Here is a 13,734-nt window from a genome sequence, read left to right as displayed (position 1 = left end):
TAAAAAATAAAATAAAAAAAATATATGACAGTGACACTTTAAATTTAATCTGCCTGCACCATACCAGGTATGGGAGTCGTGACCGTCCCATACACTTTACACAGACGGCCAGACCTGCTAAGTAAAATGTGTATAGGGATCTTAAGTTAGTAAAAGTAATGTGTGTATAATACTGAGCAGTACCTAGTATGCACCGCTTTCAAGGAAAAGGGTTTTTTACAAGATGCAAATTAGAGGTTTGACGCAGCACTGGGGTTACTTTTGCCCCCTATGTGCGTTGCTATGACACCCCCCCCCTCGCACAAAGACCGCTCTAATCTGCTTCTGTAGCCACCACTGAGCATATAAACTAAGCCACCCCCTCAGCTGTAACAAACTAAAAAGTGAAGCGAAATCTTGTGCTTACACAGTAAAACTGTTGGTATATCATGTTTTAGGCTCTAAGTTACCTCATAGCTTAAAAGGTAGCCAAGTTTTTAGTCAGTGGTGGTTACAAAAGCAGATGGGCAGTGTTTGGATGGGCATAGGTGGACAGCTATAAAAAAAAAAAAAAAAATAGACAGAAAATAACATCCCCATTGCATCGAATTTGCATACTTAAAGCGACTCTGTACCCACAATCTGACCCCCCCAAACCACTTGTACCTTCAGATAGCTGCTTTTAATCCAAGATCTGCCCTGGGGTCCGTCTGGCAAGGGATGCAGTTATTGTCATAAAAAGTACTTTTAATCCTACACCACTTTGTCTAATGGCCGGGGCTTACATTTGTATATGCATTAGGCTGGCACCACCTCTCAGTCCTTCCTCCCCACCCTCATCATCATTAGGAATACTCCAGGCAGATTGCTTCCTATTCCCCACCTGTGGTAGCCTGGCACATGGGCTGGATCGTTAATACACCTGTGCAAAGCTCAAACAGCAGTAAATGTTCCTGGATCATTCATAATGAGGGTGGGGAGGAAGGACGGAGATGTGGTGCCAGCCTAATGCATATACAAATGTAAACCCCGGCTGTTACCGGATTAAAAGTTGTTTTAGGACAATAACTGCATCACCTACCGAACGGTCCCCAGGACAGATCTTGGATTAAAAGCAGCTATCCGAAGGTACAAGTGGTTTGGGGGGGGGGGGGTCAGATTGTGGGTACAGAGTCGCTTTAAAGTGAACCTGTCGTTATAACTTTCAAGACCTAAAACAGTAGATGTGATATAAAGTAAATTCGCAATTTACATTAATTATGATTTTTTTAGTTATCATGGAAATCACAGCACTTCCTGTTTTCAAAGAGTCTAAATACAGGAAGTCCTGTGTTTCCCCAAGTCACATGCGCGCTCACAGAGAAGGCAGTCATGTGACTGACGGACACATTAAGTTCTGACAATCTGCACACAATTTGCTTCATGTATTTAGTCTCTTTCTCAACCAGCACAAGACTAAAAAGCTGCTTTTAGGAGACTGGAGCTGAATTATTGGTAAGCATAGCTTTGTTTTACAGCATGATTAACCCCTTAAGGACCGAGGCAAATTTTATGAATATGACCTGTGTCACTTTATTCATTAACCCCTTAAGGTCAAAGCCAATTTTCGTTTTTGCGCTTTTGCTTTTTCCATTTTATGTTTAAAAGTCCATAGCGCTTGCATTTTTTCACCTAGAGACGTATATGAGTGCTTATTTTTTGCGAAACCAATTGTACTTTGCAATTACAGGCATAATTTTTCCATAAAATATGTTGTGAAACCGGAAAAAAATCATTTGCGCTGTCAAATTGAAAAAAAAAAAACGAATTTGTTTTGATTTCGGGGAGTTTTGCATTTACGCCTTTCGCCCTATGGTAAAACTGACTTGTTATGCATGTTCCTCAAGTTGTTACGATTACTATGATATATAACATGTATAACTTATATTGTATCGGATGGCTTGTAAAAAATTCAAACCATTGTTAACAAATATATGTCACTTAAAATCGCTCCATTCCCAGGCTTATAGCGCTTTTATCCTTTGGTCTATGGGGCTGTGTGAGGTGTCCGTTTTTGCGCCATGATGCGTTCTTTCTACCGGTACCTTGATTGCGCATATACGACTTTTTGATCGCTTCTTATTACATTTTTTCTGGATTTGATGCGACCAAAAATGCGCAATTTTGCACTTTGGGATTTTTTTGCGCTTACGCCGTTTACCGTGCGAGATCAGGAATGTGATTAATTAATAGTTTGGGCGATTACGTGTGCGGTGATACTAAATATGTTTATTAATTTATTTATTTATTAATTTATATTTATAAAATGGGAAAAGGGGGGTGATTTGGACTTTTATTAGGGGAGGGGATTTTTTATTAATAAAAACACTTTTTTACTTTTTTTTTTTACATACACTAGAAGCCCCCCTGGGGGGCTTGTATATACATAGCACTGATCTCTTATAGAGATCAATGCTGTGTATATACACAGCAAAGATCCATTAGATCGGTCATAGATTGCTATGGCCTGCTGCAGGCCATAGCAATCTATTGCCGAGCCGGGATCAGCGTCATTCCGACGCTGAGGCCCGGCACGGCCAGAAGAACGGATCTCCCCCCCGCGATCGCATCGTGGGGGGGAGATCCGACCCACTAGACACCAGGGATGTGATGTCTGAAGCCCTTCAATGCAGCTGTCAGGTTTGACAGCTGCATTGAAGGGCTTAATTAGCCGGCGCGGCAACGGGACCCGCGCCGGCTAATAGAGGCACTGCCCGGCTGCAGATTGCAGCCGGGATCGGTGCCGTTCAGAGCGGGGTCCCGGCGGGACCCCGCTCTGAACACCCCCTGCGGCACCATGACGTATCAGATACGTCATGGGTCGCTAAGGGATTAATAACCTCGGGATGTTTTCACCTATCCAGCTGATTCTGAGATTGTTTTTTCGTGACATATGGTACTGTACATTTCTGGTAAATTGGAGTCGATACTTATAACGAATCTTTATGAAAGAAACCAAAATAACATGAAAAATTGCATTTATCCAACTTTGAAACTTTTCTGCTTATACAGAAAATGGTTATGCCACATAAATTATATATTAAATAGCATTAGCAACATGTCTACTTTATGTTGGCGGCATTTATTAAACTATATATCATTTTTTTTAGACAACAGAGAGCTTAAAATATTAGCAGCAAATTTCCAAATTTTCAGTAAAATTTTAAAATCAGATATTTTTAGGGACCTGTTCAGGTTTAAAGTGTATGGGGTGTAGTTTCCAGAATGGGGTCACTTGTGGGGGGTTTTTACTGCCCTGGCCGCACAGAGGCTTTGTAATTGCATCATGGCATCCTCTAATGGGAATGGCGGCCATACCCATTTAGCTGGTGAAAAGGGACAATTTTAATTTATTTTGGGGGTATTAGGCCAATTATTAGTTTATAAGGTTGAAAATGACAGGTGTCCATCAAATTCAACCTGTGTTGATCCAAAGGAAGGCAAAAAACCCTCATAAGGCAGACGACAGTAGCCTCATCACAGGGGAAAAAATTCCTTCCTGACCCCATAATGGCAATCAGAATAATCCCTGGATCAACGTGACCCCTGAAATAGGAATAAGGGACAGAATTTAGACAATGTAGAACTCCAATGACGTGTGGTACGCCTTGAAGGGATCCAGTATGCAGAGGCCAGGGTGATCAGGACAGGTGGCACACTGGAAAATGGTGTCTTTCCTGATCCCCCTGTTACGCCACACTCTGCACCACTTCTGGGGTCTCCTGTTTTCCATTGTGGGGGACGTCACCTGGAAAATGTTGACCTGGTGCGATATGGGGTCCCACATATCCAGAACCGCTGGGTCCACTCCATGGCTGCTAAATATTAGGGCTCTATTACTGCTTCTGATATTTCGGATCGTGCTGCAAGCTACAGTAGCTCGGGCAGCGAGGGACCAGAAGAGGGGGTGCTGGTATAAAAAGTTATCCCTGTACAGGTGGTAACCTTTATCCAGCAGTGGAAAGATCAGTTCCCAAACGATCTTCCCACTAACTCCGAGGATGGAGGGAGAAGGGGGGGTATCTGGGGGCTGGATTCGGGTGTCCCTTCCTTCATACACTCTAAGGGTACGTGCACACTGCGGAATGGTGAAGGATAACCCTTTGTGCATTCCGCAGCTGGCACTCACCGGCGGACTGATGCGGCCGCGAGTCTCCGCTCGTGTCACACTCCATTCTATGCACGGGCGGATTCTGCCCTCTGTCCAAAGAATGAACGTGTTCATTCTCTGGATGGACGACGGAATCTGCACGTGCATAGGATGGAGTCTATGACACGGGTGGAGATGCACGCCCGCATCAGTCCGCCGGTGGGTGCCAGCTGCGGAATGCACAAAGGGTTATCCTTCGTCATTCCGCAGTGTGCACGTACCCTAAATCTGTAAGTGTACCCTGAGGTCCGCTCACAGAGTTTGTAGAATTTCACGCCATACCGTCATATCTTATTGGGACAATACTGGCAGAAAAGACGTGTCGGGGGTCAGCGTACGCTACGCTACCCCCAGACACATCACTGGATGATGAGGATGAATGGAGGAAAGAAGGATCCCCCCCATTTATCCTCACTGGCTGTTTGTGTCGGAGGCAATCATAACGTATGCGTCCGATGCCGGAAACACCCTGGGGGCCATCTTTATACGGGGACTAGTATATGGGGTATGTAAATGTGTAGTGGTGTAGTGTAAAACTTTATTCCGTGTAGTGTAATGGTGTTTTTTACATGTTTTTTTTAACATTAAGTATAGAAAAAAAAACCTACGCCAAGAAAGGAGTTGCCGATAAATGCTGCACTTATAAGCAGACCGTGGCGGTCGGATATAGGAAAAAAAACATCCTACGCCAAAAAGGAGGAGTTGCTGATCAGCGGCACACTTACGCGCGATGCTTATCAGCACTCAGCGGCGATAGGGTGCGGAAAAAAACCCCAAAAAACTCTTCAACCCTATAGCTACTGATGTGTGTATGATATACACTTATCAGCCGCTAGGGGGCAGTAGAGCGCAAATTCCGGAAAAAGCCAAAGTTTGACGACGCTGGAGCCGATGATTGCCGATGGGGACCGCCGGAAAAAGCCGAAGACGCCGAGGAAGCGATCGGAACCCGGAAGACGCGATTGGGACGCTGGATCAGGTGAGTATGGGTCAATACCTGCTCTGGACACCTCAGCTACCTAGCTGAGGTGTCCACAGCAGGTATTTAACCCTTTCATGGGGTACTCACCGGCCGGCCGATCACGGCGATCAGGACGTGGCACCGTGGCCACCATTACTTTTAACAGTAATGGCGGTCGGTGCCGTTCTCGGACAGCACCGACCGCCATTGCTTTCCGGGCCATCGTGTCACCGATGACCCGGAAAGCTGCAGATCGCCGCCATTGGTTGATCTGAATTTATCAGCCAATAGCGGCGATCGTCAACACGGGATGGGTTAATCACCCCCCCGTGCTGACAAGCAGGGATGGCCTGCTATACATTATAGCAGCCATCTTCCCCGATCGCTGTGTGTACACGCAGCGATCGGGGGAAACCGCGGGCATAAATGTACGCCCGTTTGCGTTAAGGCACGGGTTTTGGGGGCATACACTTATGCCCGCGGTCGTTAAGGGATTAAGAAAAAAAAATAAATGTATATTGAAAACTTGCTTTATTTCACGTCTACTGTTTTATTTAGATTTTGAAAGTTATAAGGACAGGTACACTTTAAAGAAAATTATTTTCCTAGAGAACAGCACAGCAGACAAACATACCTAAAGGTACCGCTCAGTACACAGTAATATGCACTATTAGGGTACGTGCACACTATGGAATAGAGACAGAAAACCCGTTGCGGATTCAGCCGCTCAAACCCCCTCGCAGACCCTGGCGGCTGTGCGCGTCTCCGCCCATGTCAGACTCCATTCTATGCACTGGCGGATTCCGCCATTTGTCCAAAGAATTAATTGGTTCATTCTTTGGACGGGGGGGGCAGAATCCTAAGGGTACCCTAAGGGTCCTATTCCATGGGACGAGCAGAGCCCAATTAACAATGTAAAAGAACGCCGATCTGCTAGATTGGTGCTCGTTTACTGGGCCTATTCCATGGCCCAACAATCATTAACGAGGGCTGCAGGGACATAGTTACCGATGTCCTTGCAGCCCCTGCAGCATACATTACCTAGCAGGGCTTCTCCTCCGCTTTGTCATCCTCCCCGGGTCCCGCAACGCAGCATCAACTCCGGAGCGGCCTGACTGAGCTGTCAGACCACGCATCCAATCACTGGCCAGTGATTGGCTGAGCCGTCTGACAGCTCAGTCAGGCCACTCCGGAGTTGATGCTGTGCCATGGGACCCAGAGAGGAAGAGGGAGCGGAGGAGAAGCCCTGCTAGGTAATGTATGCTGCTTCTCAAATCATCGATCGCCCACCGATTTCCACGAAGCGAAGCGCGGTGGGTGACCGATGATTTTAGGTTTGGGTCTAAATAAACGATCAGCCGATGACACAATCGGCCGATTGTTTTCTCTATTCCACCGAGCGATAATCGCCCGATTATCGCTCCATGGAATAGGCCCCTAAGGGTAGCTTCAAACGTACAGCAGATTTGATGGTGCAGATCCACAGCAGACTTGATTAAACTGAACACAGCATCAAATCTGCTGCGGATCCTGTATGCGTGAACACACCCTTAGGGTACAAACCCACACACCGTATACGCAGCAGATAAGCAACAAATACGCAGCAGATTTGATGGTTTAGATTTGATGCTGTGTTCAGTTATTTAGATCTAATCTGTTGCGTATTTGCTGCGTATCGCAGCAGTAAATACGCTGCGTATACGGTGTGTGGGTTTATACCCTAAGGTTACAAACCCACTTGCCGGATCTGCAGCGAGTCTCCTTGCTGCGTTTTTGCAGCGAGACTCGCTGCAGATCCTGGCCCTATACTTTCAATAGCAGAGAAACTCGCAGCAGGGATGTACATCCCTGCTGCGATTTTGTCTGCAGCCCGCCCCATTAACCCCCCGGCCGCCGGACATTATACATTACCGGGTCCCTGTTCCTGCTTGCCTCGGGGCTCCCGGTGTCTTCACGGCCTGCCCGGCCAATCAGTGCGCTGCGGCGGGGCAGCGCACTGATTGGCCGGGCGGAACGTGCCGGGAGCCGCCGAAGCAAGCAGGAGCAGGGACCTGGTAATGTATATCCTGTCCGCCCCCCTGCAGCCCCGATCGCCCCGCAGCCCCCGGCCGCACGATCGCCCGCAGCCCCCTGCTTGCTTTGGCGGCTCCCGGCACGTTCCGCCCGGCCAATCAGTGCGCTGCCCCGCCGCAGCGCACTGATTGGCCGGGCGGGCAGTGAAGACACCGGGAGCCCCGAAGCAAGCAGGAACGGGGACCCGGTAATGTATAATGTCCGGCGGCCGGGGGGTTAATGGGGCGGGCTGCAGACAAAATCGCAGCAGGGATGTACATCCCTGCTGCGAGTTTCTCTGCTATTGAAAGTATAGGGCCAGGATCTGCAGCGAGTCTCGCTGCAAAAACGCAGCAAGGAGACTCGCTGCAGATCCGGCAAGTGGGTTTGTAACCTTAGAGAATATTTAACATGCTCAAACTTGGTAGTAGACTTTAAACAGCTGTTAATCAATGAGATTGCTGCTTGTCATCATGCAGTATAGGTTTATCTAAAAGAGCCCTCACACAAAAGGCCACCAGAAAAATAGAAATGCCAAAAAAACAACAATAGCTTGTTTAAAGGGGTTAGCCAGCAAAAATCTTTTTCCTTCAAATCAACTGGTGTAAGAAAGTTATATATATATTTGTAATTTACTTCTATTTAAAAATCTCAAGTCTTTCTGTACTTAACTTTCTGACACCAGTTGATTTGAAAGAAAAAGATTTTTGCTGGACAACCCCTTTAAGAAGTATTCAGGTGCTCAATCTACAGAGGTAGGAAATAATGTTGGACATCTTTTCTCACCTGTCTGTAACGCAGAAGATGACTCGATGTGCGAGAATTCAGCAGAGCATTTAGTACATATTTAAGAGAAGCCTGTAACTCATTGGTCAGTGCCAACCTCCACTCCGCAGGGTGATTATCAGTGCAGTTTATACAAGTGTAGGCCACGCTCTCTGGCAAATTGGAAAGGATTTCATACATTTCATCTGCAGAAATGACAACACATATATTACTACAGATAGCCTAGGTCTTTTGAGGCACAAAGCAGCTAAAGATATTACAGTACTTTAAAGGGGTAGTGCGGCGGTAAACAATTATTCACAGAATAACACACATTACAAAGTTATACAACTTTGTAATGTATGTTATGTCTGTGAATGGCCCCCTTCCCCGTGTCCCACCACCCCCATCCGTGTACCCGGAAGTGTGGTGCGCTATACATACGTCACGTGCCGACTCGTCTCCAATCTTCAGTCAGCGATGTAGTCTTCGGACGGCCGGGCCGAATCCCTCCGTCCGTCCTGAGTGCCGGACGCCCTCTTCAGCGTCAGATGCTCAGCCGCGATTGGCTGAGCACAGTTTGGCTCAGCCAATCGCGGCTGAGCAGCTGATGACGCAGCAGAGGGCGGCCGGCACTCAGGACGGATGGAGGGATTCGGCCGAAGACTACATCGCTGACTGAAGATCGGAGACGAGTCGGCACGTGACAGGTATGTATAGCGCACCGCACTTCCGGGTACACGGGTGGGGGTGGTGGGACACGGGGAAGGGGGGCATTCACAGACATAACATACATTACAAAGTTGTATAACTTTGTAATGTGTGTTATTCTGTGAATAATTGTTTACCGCCGCACTACCTCTTTAAAACACAGTGCAATGTAATGTACAGAAGACACAGAAGCAAGATCAATAGAACAGTGTTGTGTTTAAGTGAAATGAAAGGCATGTGGAGGGCAGCTATGCAAAATGTCTTCTTCGTTTCCTTTTGAAATATAGTATTTTAGGGCAAGCTATATCTTGCTTGAATGGCAGTAAAATAAAATAAAAAAAAGCTTGATGTCATGAAGTCAGGTTACTAAACCAAGATTGTACCACAGACATATAAGTAAAGGAGAAGAAATGCTTTTGATAAGTAACTTACATCCCTGTACTGTTTTTCTCCCCTATGTATCTGATCACTTCCTGGTTTCCACTCTTAGGGTGCCTTCACACGTACCGTATCGCTGCGTATTTAACGCTGCGTTTTTAGTGCGATTTTTACATGCGAGTTTTGATTTTCATGTTAATAAATCAAAACTCGCATGTTTTTTAAAAAAAATAATAATAATAAATCGCACCAAAAACGCAGTGATAAAAACGCAGCGATACGGTACGTGTGAAGCTACCCTTAACTGTAATCCTGCTGTTCCCATGTAACAGTGCTAGCACTTTCTCATGCTTGCATGTGAATTGAAAACTGCTAGTTCATGAATGACCCAACTTAGTTACCGTCCAGTGAGCCGTAATCAAGGGCAACAGGTTATCAAAACAATGCAGACACAAGGGAGATTAAATACATTACCAGTAGGTAGAGAAAAAGATGAAGGGTACCCTACAATTATACCCGTAGATAGCACTGAAAACAGGAATATACTCAAACTCAAGTAGTCTGGTATCAGAGCTGCAAATTAATAATACATTTTAAGAAGTGCTTTTACATAAAAAAAAAAAATGTTTAACATAACATCAGTTTGGCCCTAGTTTTGTAAGTGATAAAACCCTATGGCTCTATCCACATTTTCCAGGCAGCAGGAATTAAATGTCAAATGATTGGGTTTGTATGATAAGTTTTACTATAATATTGCTCATCTCTAGTTATGTTTAACAGCTATTGTGTGTTCCTTTTATCTATACACCAGTGTCACCTCTCATTATACTCCTGCCTGTGTTGATAAGGAGGACACTGCTGGCAAATTATTATGGAATCTGTATAGAACAGAAACGGTCAGCTCAGTTTTGGGCCTTGTGGTCAGAATGTAAACTACAAGATTTCAGGATTATTTCAATATATAAATAGAAAAAAAAACAACCCAAAATTCTTAAAAAATCCGATTTAATTAATAGGCCATTTTCTACTGACACATTTGACAAAGATCACCCAGACTAAATGTTGGGGCCCCCACTGATCACAAGAAAAGTGGTACACCATCTTCAGGCTTGAAAGCAACTTTTTCCACCACTCCATTTACTATCGGACTTATGAACATAACCGTGTTCAGCAATGTTCAGAAACCCAATACAGTATGAATGGTGCAGAAGTCAACCATGCAAACTGATGCTCTGTTTAGCTGGGTGAGAATTCATCTCTGTTCTGTCACAGTAATATTTGGTTATGGCACTAAATCGGGTACCTAACCCTATTGTGTAAGAGCTTTTAATTCAGCTGCCACTTATCCCCTGACCAGCATGCAGTTGCTTTTATCAGCTTTGTCACATGTACCCCTTTAAGTACACTTCTAGGGAAAAGCAAAGAAATTCATTCTGGCCACATAGACAAAAGAACACATATCTTCTCAGTAGGTGTAAGATCTTCTAAGGCAGTGATTTTCAACCTTCTTTGAGCCGCGGCACACTTTTTATACTTAAAAAATCCCGGGGCACATCACCAACCAAAATGGCACAAAATGACACTAAAACAGTACATATTATACATATAGTTAATAATATAGATTCTAAATGTATTTATACTAACTCAGTGTGAAACCTGGGCCTGTTTTCTTCTCCTCCCCCCCCCCGTGCTTCTCTCCACCATACTTCTCCCCCGTGCTTCTCTCCTGTGCTTCTCTCCACCAATCTCCAGGTTTCTCTCCCCCATTGTTTTCTCCTGTTTCACAGGGGCACCATAGTTAAGGAACTTTCCCCGCGGCACACCTGACCATGTGTCACGGCACACTAGTGTGCCACGGCACACTGGTTGAAAATCACTGTTCTAAGGGACTTTCAAGTATTTCTTTTATTTTTTAGTAATACTCTGAGACTTGCCCTTACATTGTAAGATTACATTTCCTTCAATGGAATGATGTCTTTAGGGCTTCGCCACATAACTACCATCATAATAATGCATTCATGCATTAAACTAGTGGAGTGTGCAAAATTCTGCAAATACACAAGGAGTGTATTTCAGCCTGTGTGCAAAAAAACACATTTCTTTTACCTTCAAATGGGAACTACTGAAAAGTCAAATACAGTGGAATAACTTGAGAGTTCACGAATGCGTCACTGATCTTTCGTGACATGCACTTCTGAAAATCACAGATTTGGACGTTGATCATCCATCCAAGTGAGGGCACTGGCTTCAGTTCCTCAGCACGCGTGCTGTGGCTCTGGCATAATGAAGGCTCTGGCATAATGAAGGCTCTCTTGTCCCTTGTCCAGCAGATGAACCTTGGGACACTATGACTGAAACAGGAGGCAATCAGGTCATCATCTACGTCCAGGATGGCCCACTTGCAGCAGATCTGAGAAGACCTTGTGGTGGAGGGTCTATTCTCTAGAGTCTATGCACACGCAACTTTAGTAGTTCGCAAGCCAAACTGTCTACTCCCAGGATGTGCACCATTGAAAGTGCTGGGACGTGTTTGTCTGCCCAGGAGAGGACTGGCACTGTATAAGGCATCGCCTACCTGCTGCAGGTTCCACCTTGGTCATTAGCATATGGGGAGGCCTTGAAGGTGGGTTTGCTAATATAGGAAGCTCCAGCACATTCATCAGGAGTCAGAAAAGGATCAAAACTGGGTCTTTGCAAGTTATGTGTGACCTTTCATTTATGTACGGACATGCTCTGAACTGTGTTATATACTATTCTGTTTAAATAAAAATGTTATTGGAAAAAAAACTGGGTGGGAACAGCAATGTTCCACAACAACAGGAGACAGCCGCCAATCCAAGGAGACTTAAGTGGGGGAGGGCCCCCAAGATGCTGGTGTCTTTGAGGAACAAGACTTAAAGAAGGTGCAGCCAGAATTGGGCTAAGACTGTCTGGAGGCTCAGAACTAGGAGAAGGTGGGATGTTTCCCTCACGAGGCTAATGTCCTGTTAAGAAGACTGAAAGGCACCCCTTTTGTGACGGAAAGCCTGGCATTTCAGGTGCTTATCTCAACCAGTGGCTTGCTAAAAAGACCAAAACTGGTCAAGGAAAGGCTGGGGGGGACGACTTTGCAGAGTTAGCCTTCCACTCTTGAAAGCCAAAAGAGTGCGACCAAAAGCCACAACACTGGCCACTGTAAAGGCAGAGCTAATAATAATATTCAGAGTGGGATACGGGGGACTTGCCAGCATCGTAGAGCTGCCATGAGAGGTCTTTGGGAGGTGTGCACAAGAGGATATGGTCCTTCAATTGCTTCACTTATAAAGGAGACTGCATTGGAAACCCAGGTGAAAGCCAGAGTGGGTAAAAGGTGTCCATGGCCTCAAATGCAGATCTGACAAGAGCTGCAACTTGTCTGTCGGCGGAATCTCATTAATGCAGTGTTCTCCACTGCAGTGGTAGATTTGGTCAGATGGGAGACCGGAGAATCCACAGAAGGACAGGGGGAAACTTGATCCATAGGAGATGGGTCATGAACTTTCGTGCTTGGAGAGGTGCTTTTCCAGAGTTCTCTTCAAATTTTTCTCTTTCAGTTGTGATGTGATCTACTTTTTTTTTTTTAGCATTGTGATGGAAAAAAACTTATTTACATTAACTGGCTTTTAAAAAACCCTTGCTAGTCTAGTTGCAATTCTGTAAAATCCCATACCGTTGGGGCTTCCTGTTCTGCCTGACCGCCAGAATGGGCTCAACCTCTGCTACCCTGCGTAGCCTGGAGGGTTTGCAGAGTCAAATGGATATACCCCTGATCTCACACCCTGGATGGGCGTCCTATTTAAGGGACTCACAAGCTGCCAGAGGTCCTCTTTTAAGTCTCTAACCTCTACATTCTCTCGGTCAGCTGTGCACTGGGGCGCTTCCCCAGCACCAGGGTATCCAGCCTCACCCAGATGCAGACACTGGGAGAGAGTCGTGAAGAAGTGGTGTGAATTGGTCCGAAGTTCTGGATCCTACCGAGGTCATATAGCCCTGTTCACATTGACAAATATTTGTTAGTCTCCGCTTTGTGCTGTAAGTTGTCTCTGTTTATATGACTTTTAAATCTATGCAAACCTTTAAAAAGGACAAGTGCCATGAAAAACTTTTTCCCAGTAATTGAAGCACATTACAAAGTTCTATAACTGTGTAATATGCTTCAATCACCTGTCTGCCTCCCTTCCCTGTCTTTTCCCCCCTCCACCCCCCACCAGGAAGTGTCCTAACTCACACAGACCTAATTACTGTCGTCACCAAGCTTTTCTCTCAGCTCCTTCTCCTGTTACACCAGCCTCCCCTCCCCTGCCTTGTCAGGTGACTCAGCTTGCTCAGCTCCCATTGGCTGAACAACTGCAAACCATCACTTGTCTCTTGCTTAACTGACTCCAGCACATAGGCAGCCCCCCCCCCACCTCATAGCCTCTCTCCTGCTGCCCCTGGACTCGGTGAGTGAATGAGTCATGTCACTAGAGAAGATAAGCTGAGCAAGCAAGCAGAGTCACCTGACAAGAAGGGGGAGGCTGGTGTAACAGGACCTAGAGCAGCCCTCCTGCTGATGACTCATCCTCACAAGGAGGAGCTGCCTGGTGACGGTGACCACAGTAATCAGGTCTGTGTGAGTTTCTTACACTTCCTGGTGGAGCGTGGAGGGGGGAAAAGACAGGGAAGGGAGGCAGATAGGTGA

At 45.9% G+C, this 13,734-nt stretch overlaps 1 protein-coding gene across 4 annotated transcripts in view; it reads right to left on the bottom strand.

Annotated features, from left to right (window-relative positions):
• The window catches only part of KMT2A (lysine methyltransferase 2A), a 132,810-nt gene that overhangs the window by 51,339 nt on the left and 67,737 nt on the right, over positions 1 to 13,734 (bottom strand). For all 4 annotated transcript variants that reach the window (XM_069948485.1, XM_069948487.1, XM_069948489.1 and 1 more), the window contains exon 15: positions 7,968 to 8,152. In XM_069948485.1, the coding sequence (XP_069804586.1) occupies positions 7,968 to 8,152 (185 nt within the window). The remainder of the gene's footprint in view (positions 1 to 7,967; positions 8,153 to 13,734) is intronic.

This window comes from Dendropsophus ebraccatus, chromosome 12 (genome assembly GCF_027789765.1).
Source record: "Dendropsophus ebraccatus isolate aDenEbr1 chromosome 12, aDenEbr1.pat, whole genome shotgun sequence".
In the NCBI taxonomy this organism is placed as follows: domain Eukaryota; kingdom Metazoa; phylum Chordata; class Amphibia; order Anura; family Hylidae; genus Dendropsophus; species Dendropsophus ebraccatus.
This window is presented reverse-complemented; position numbering and strand designations above follow the sequence as displayed.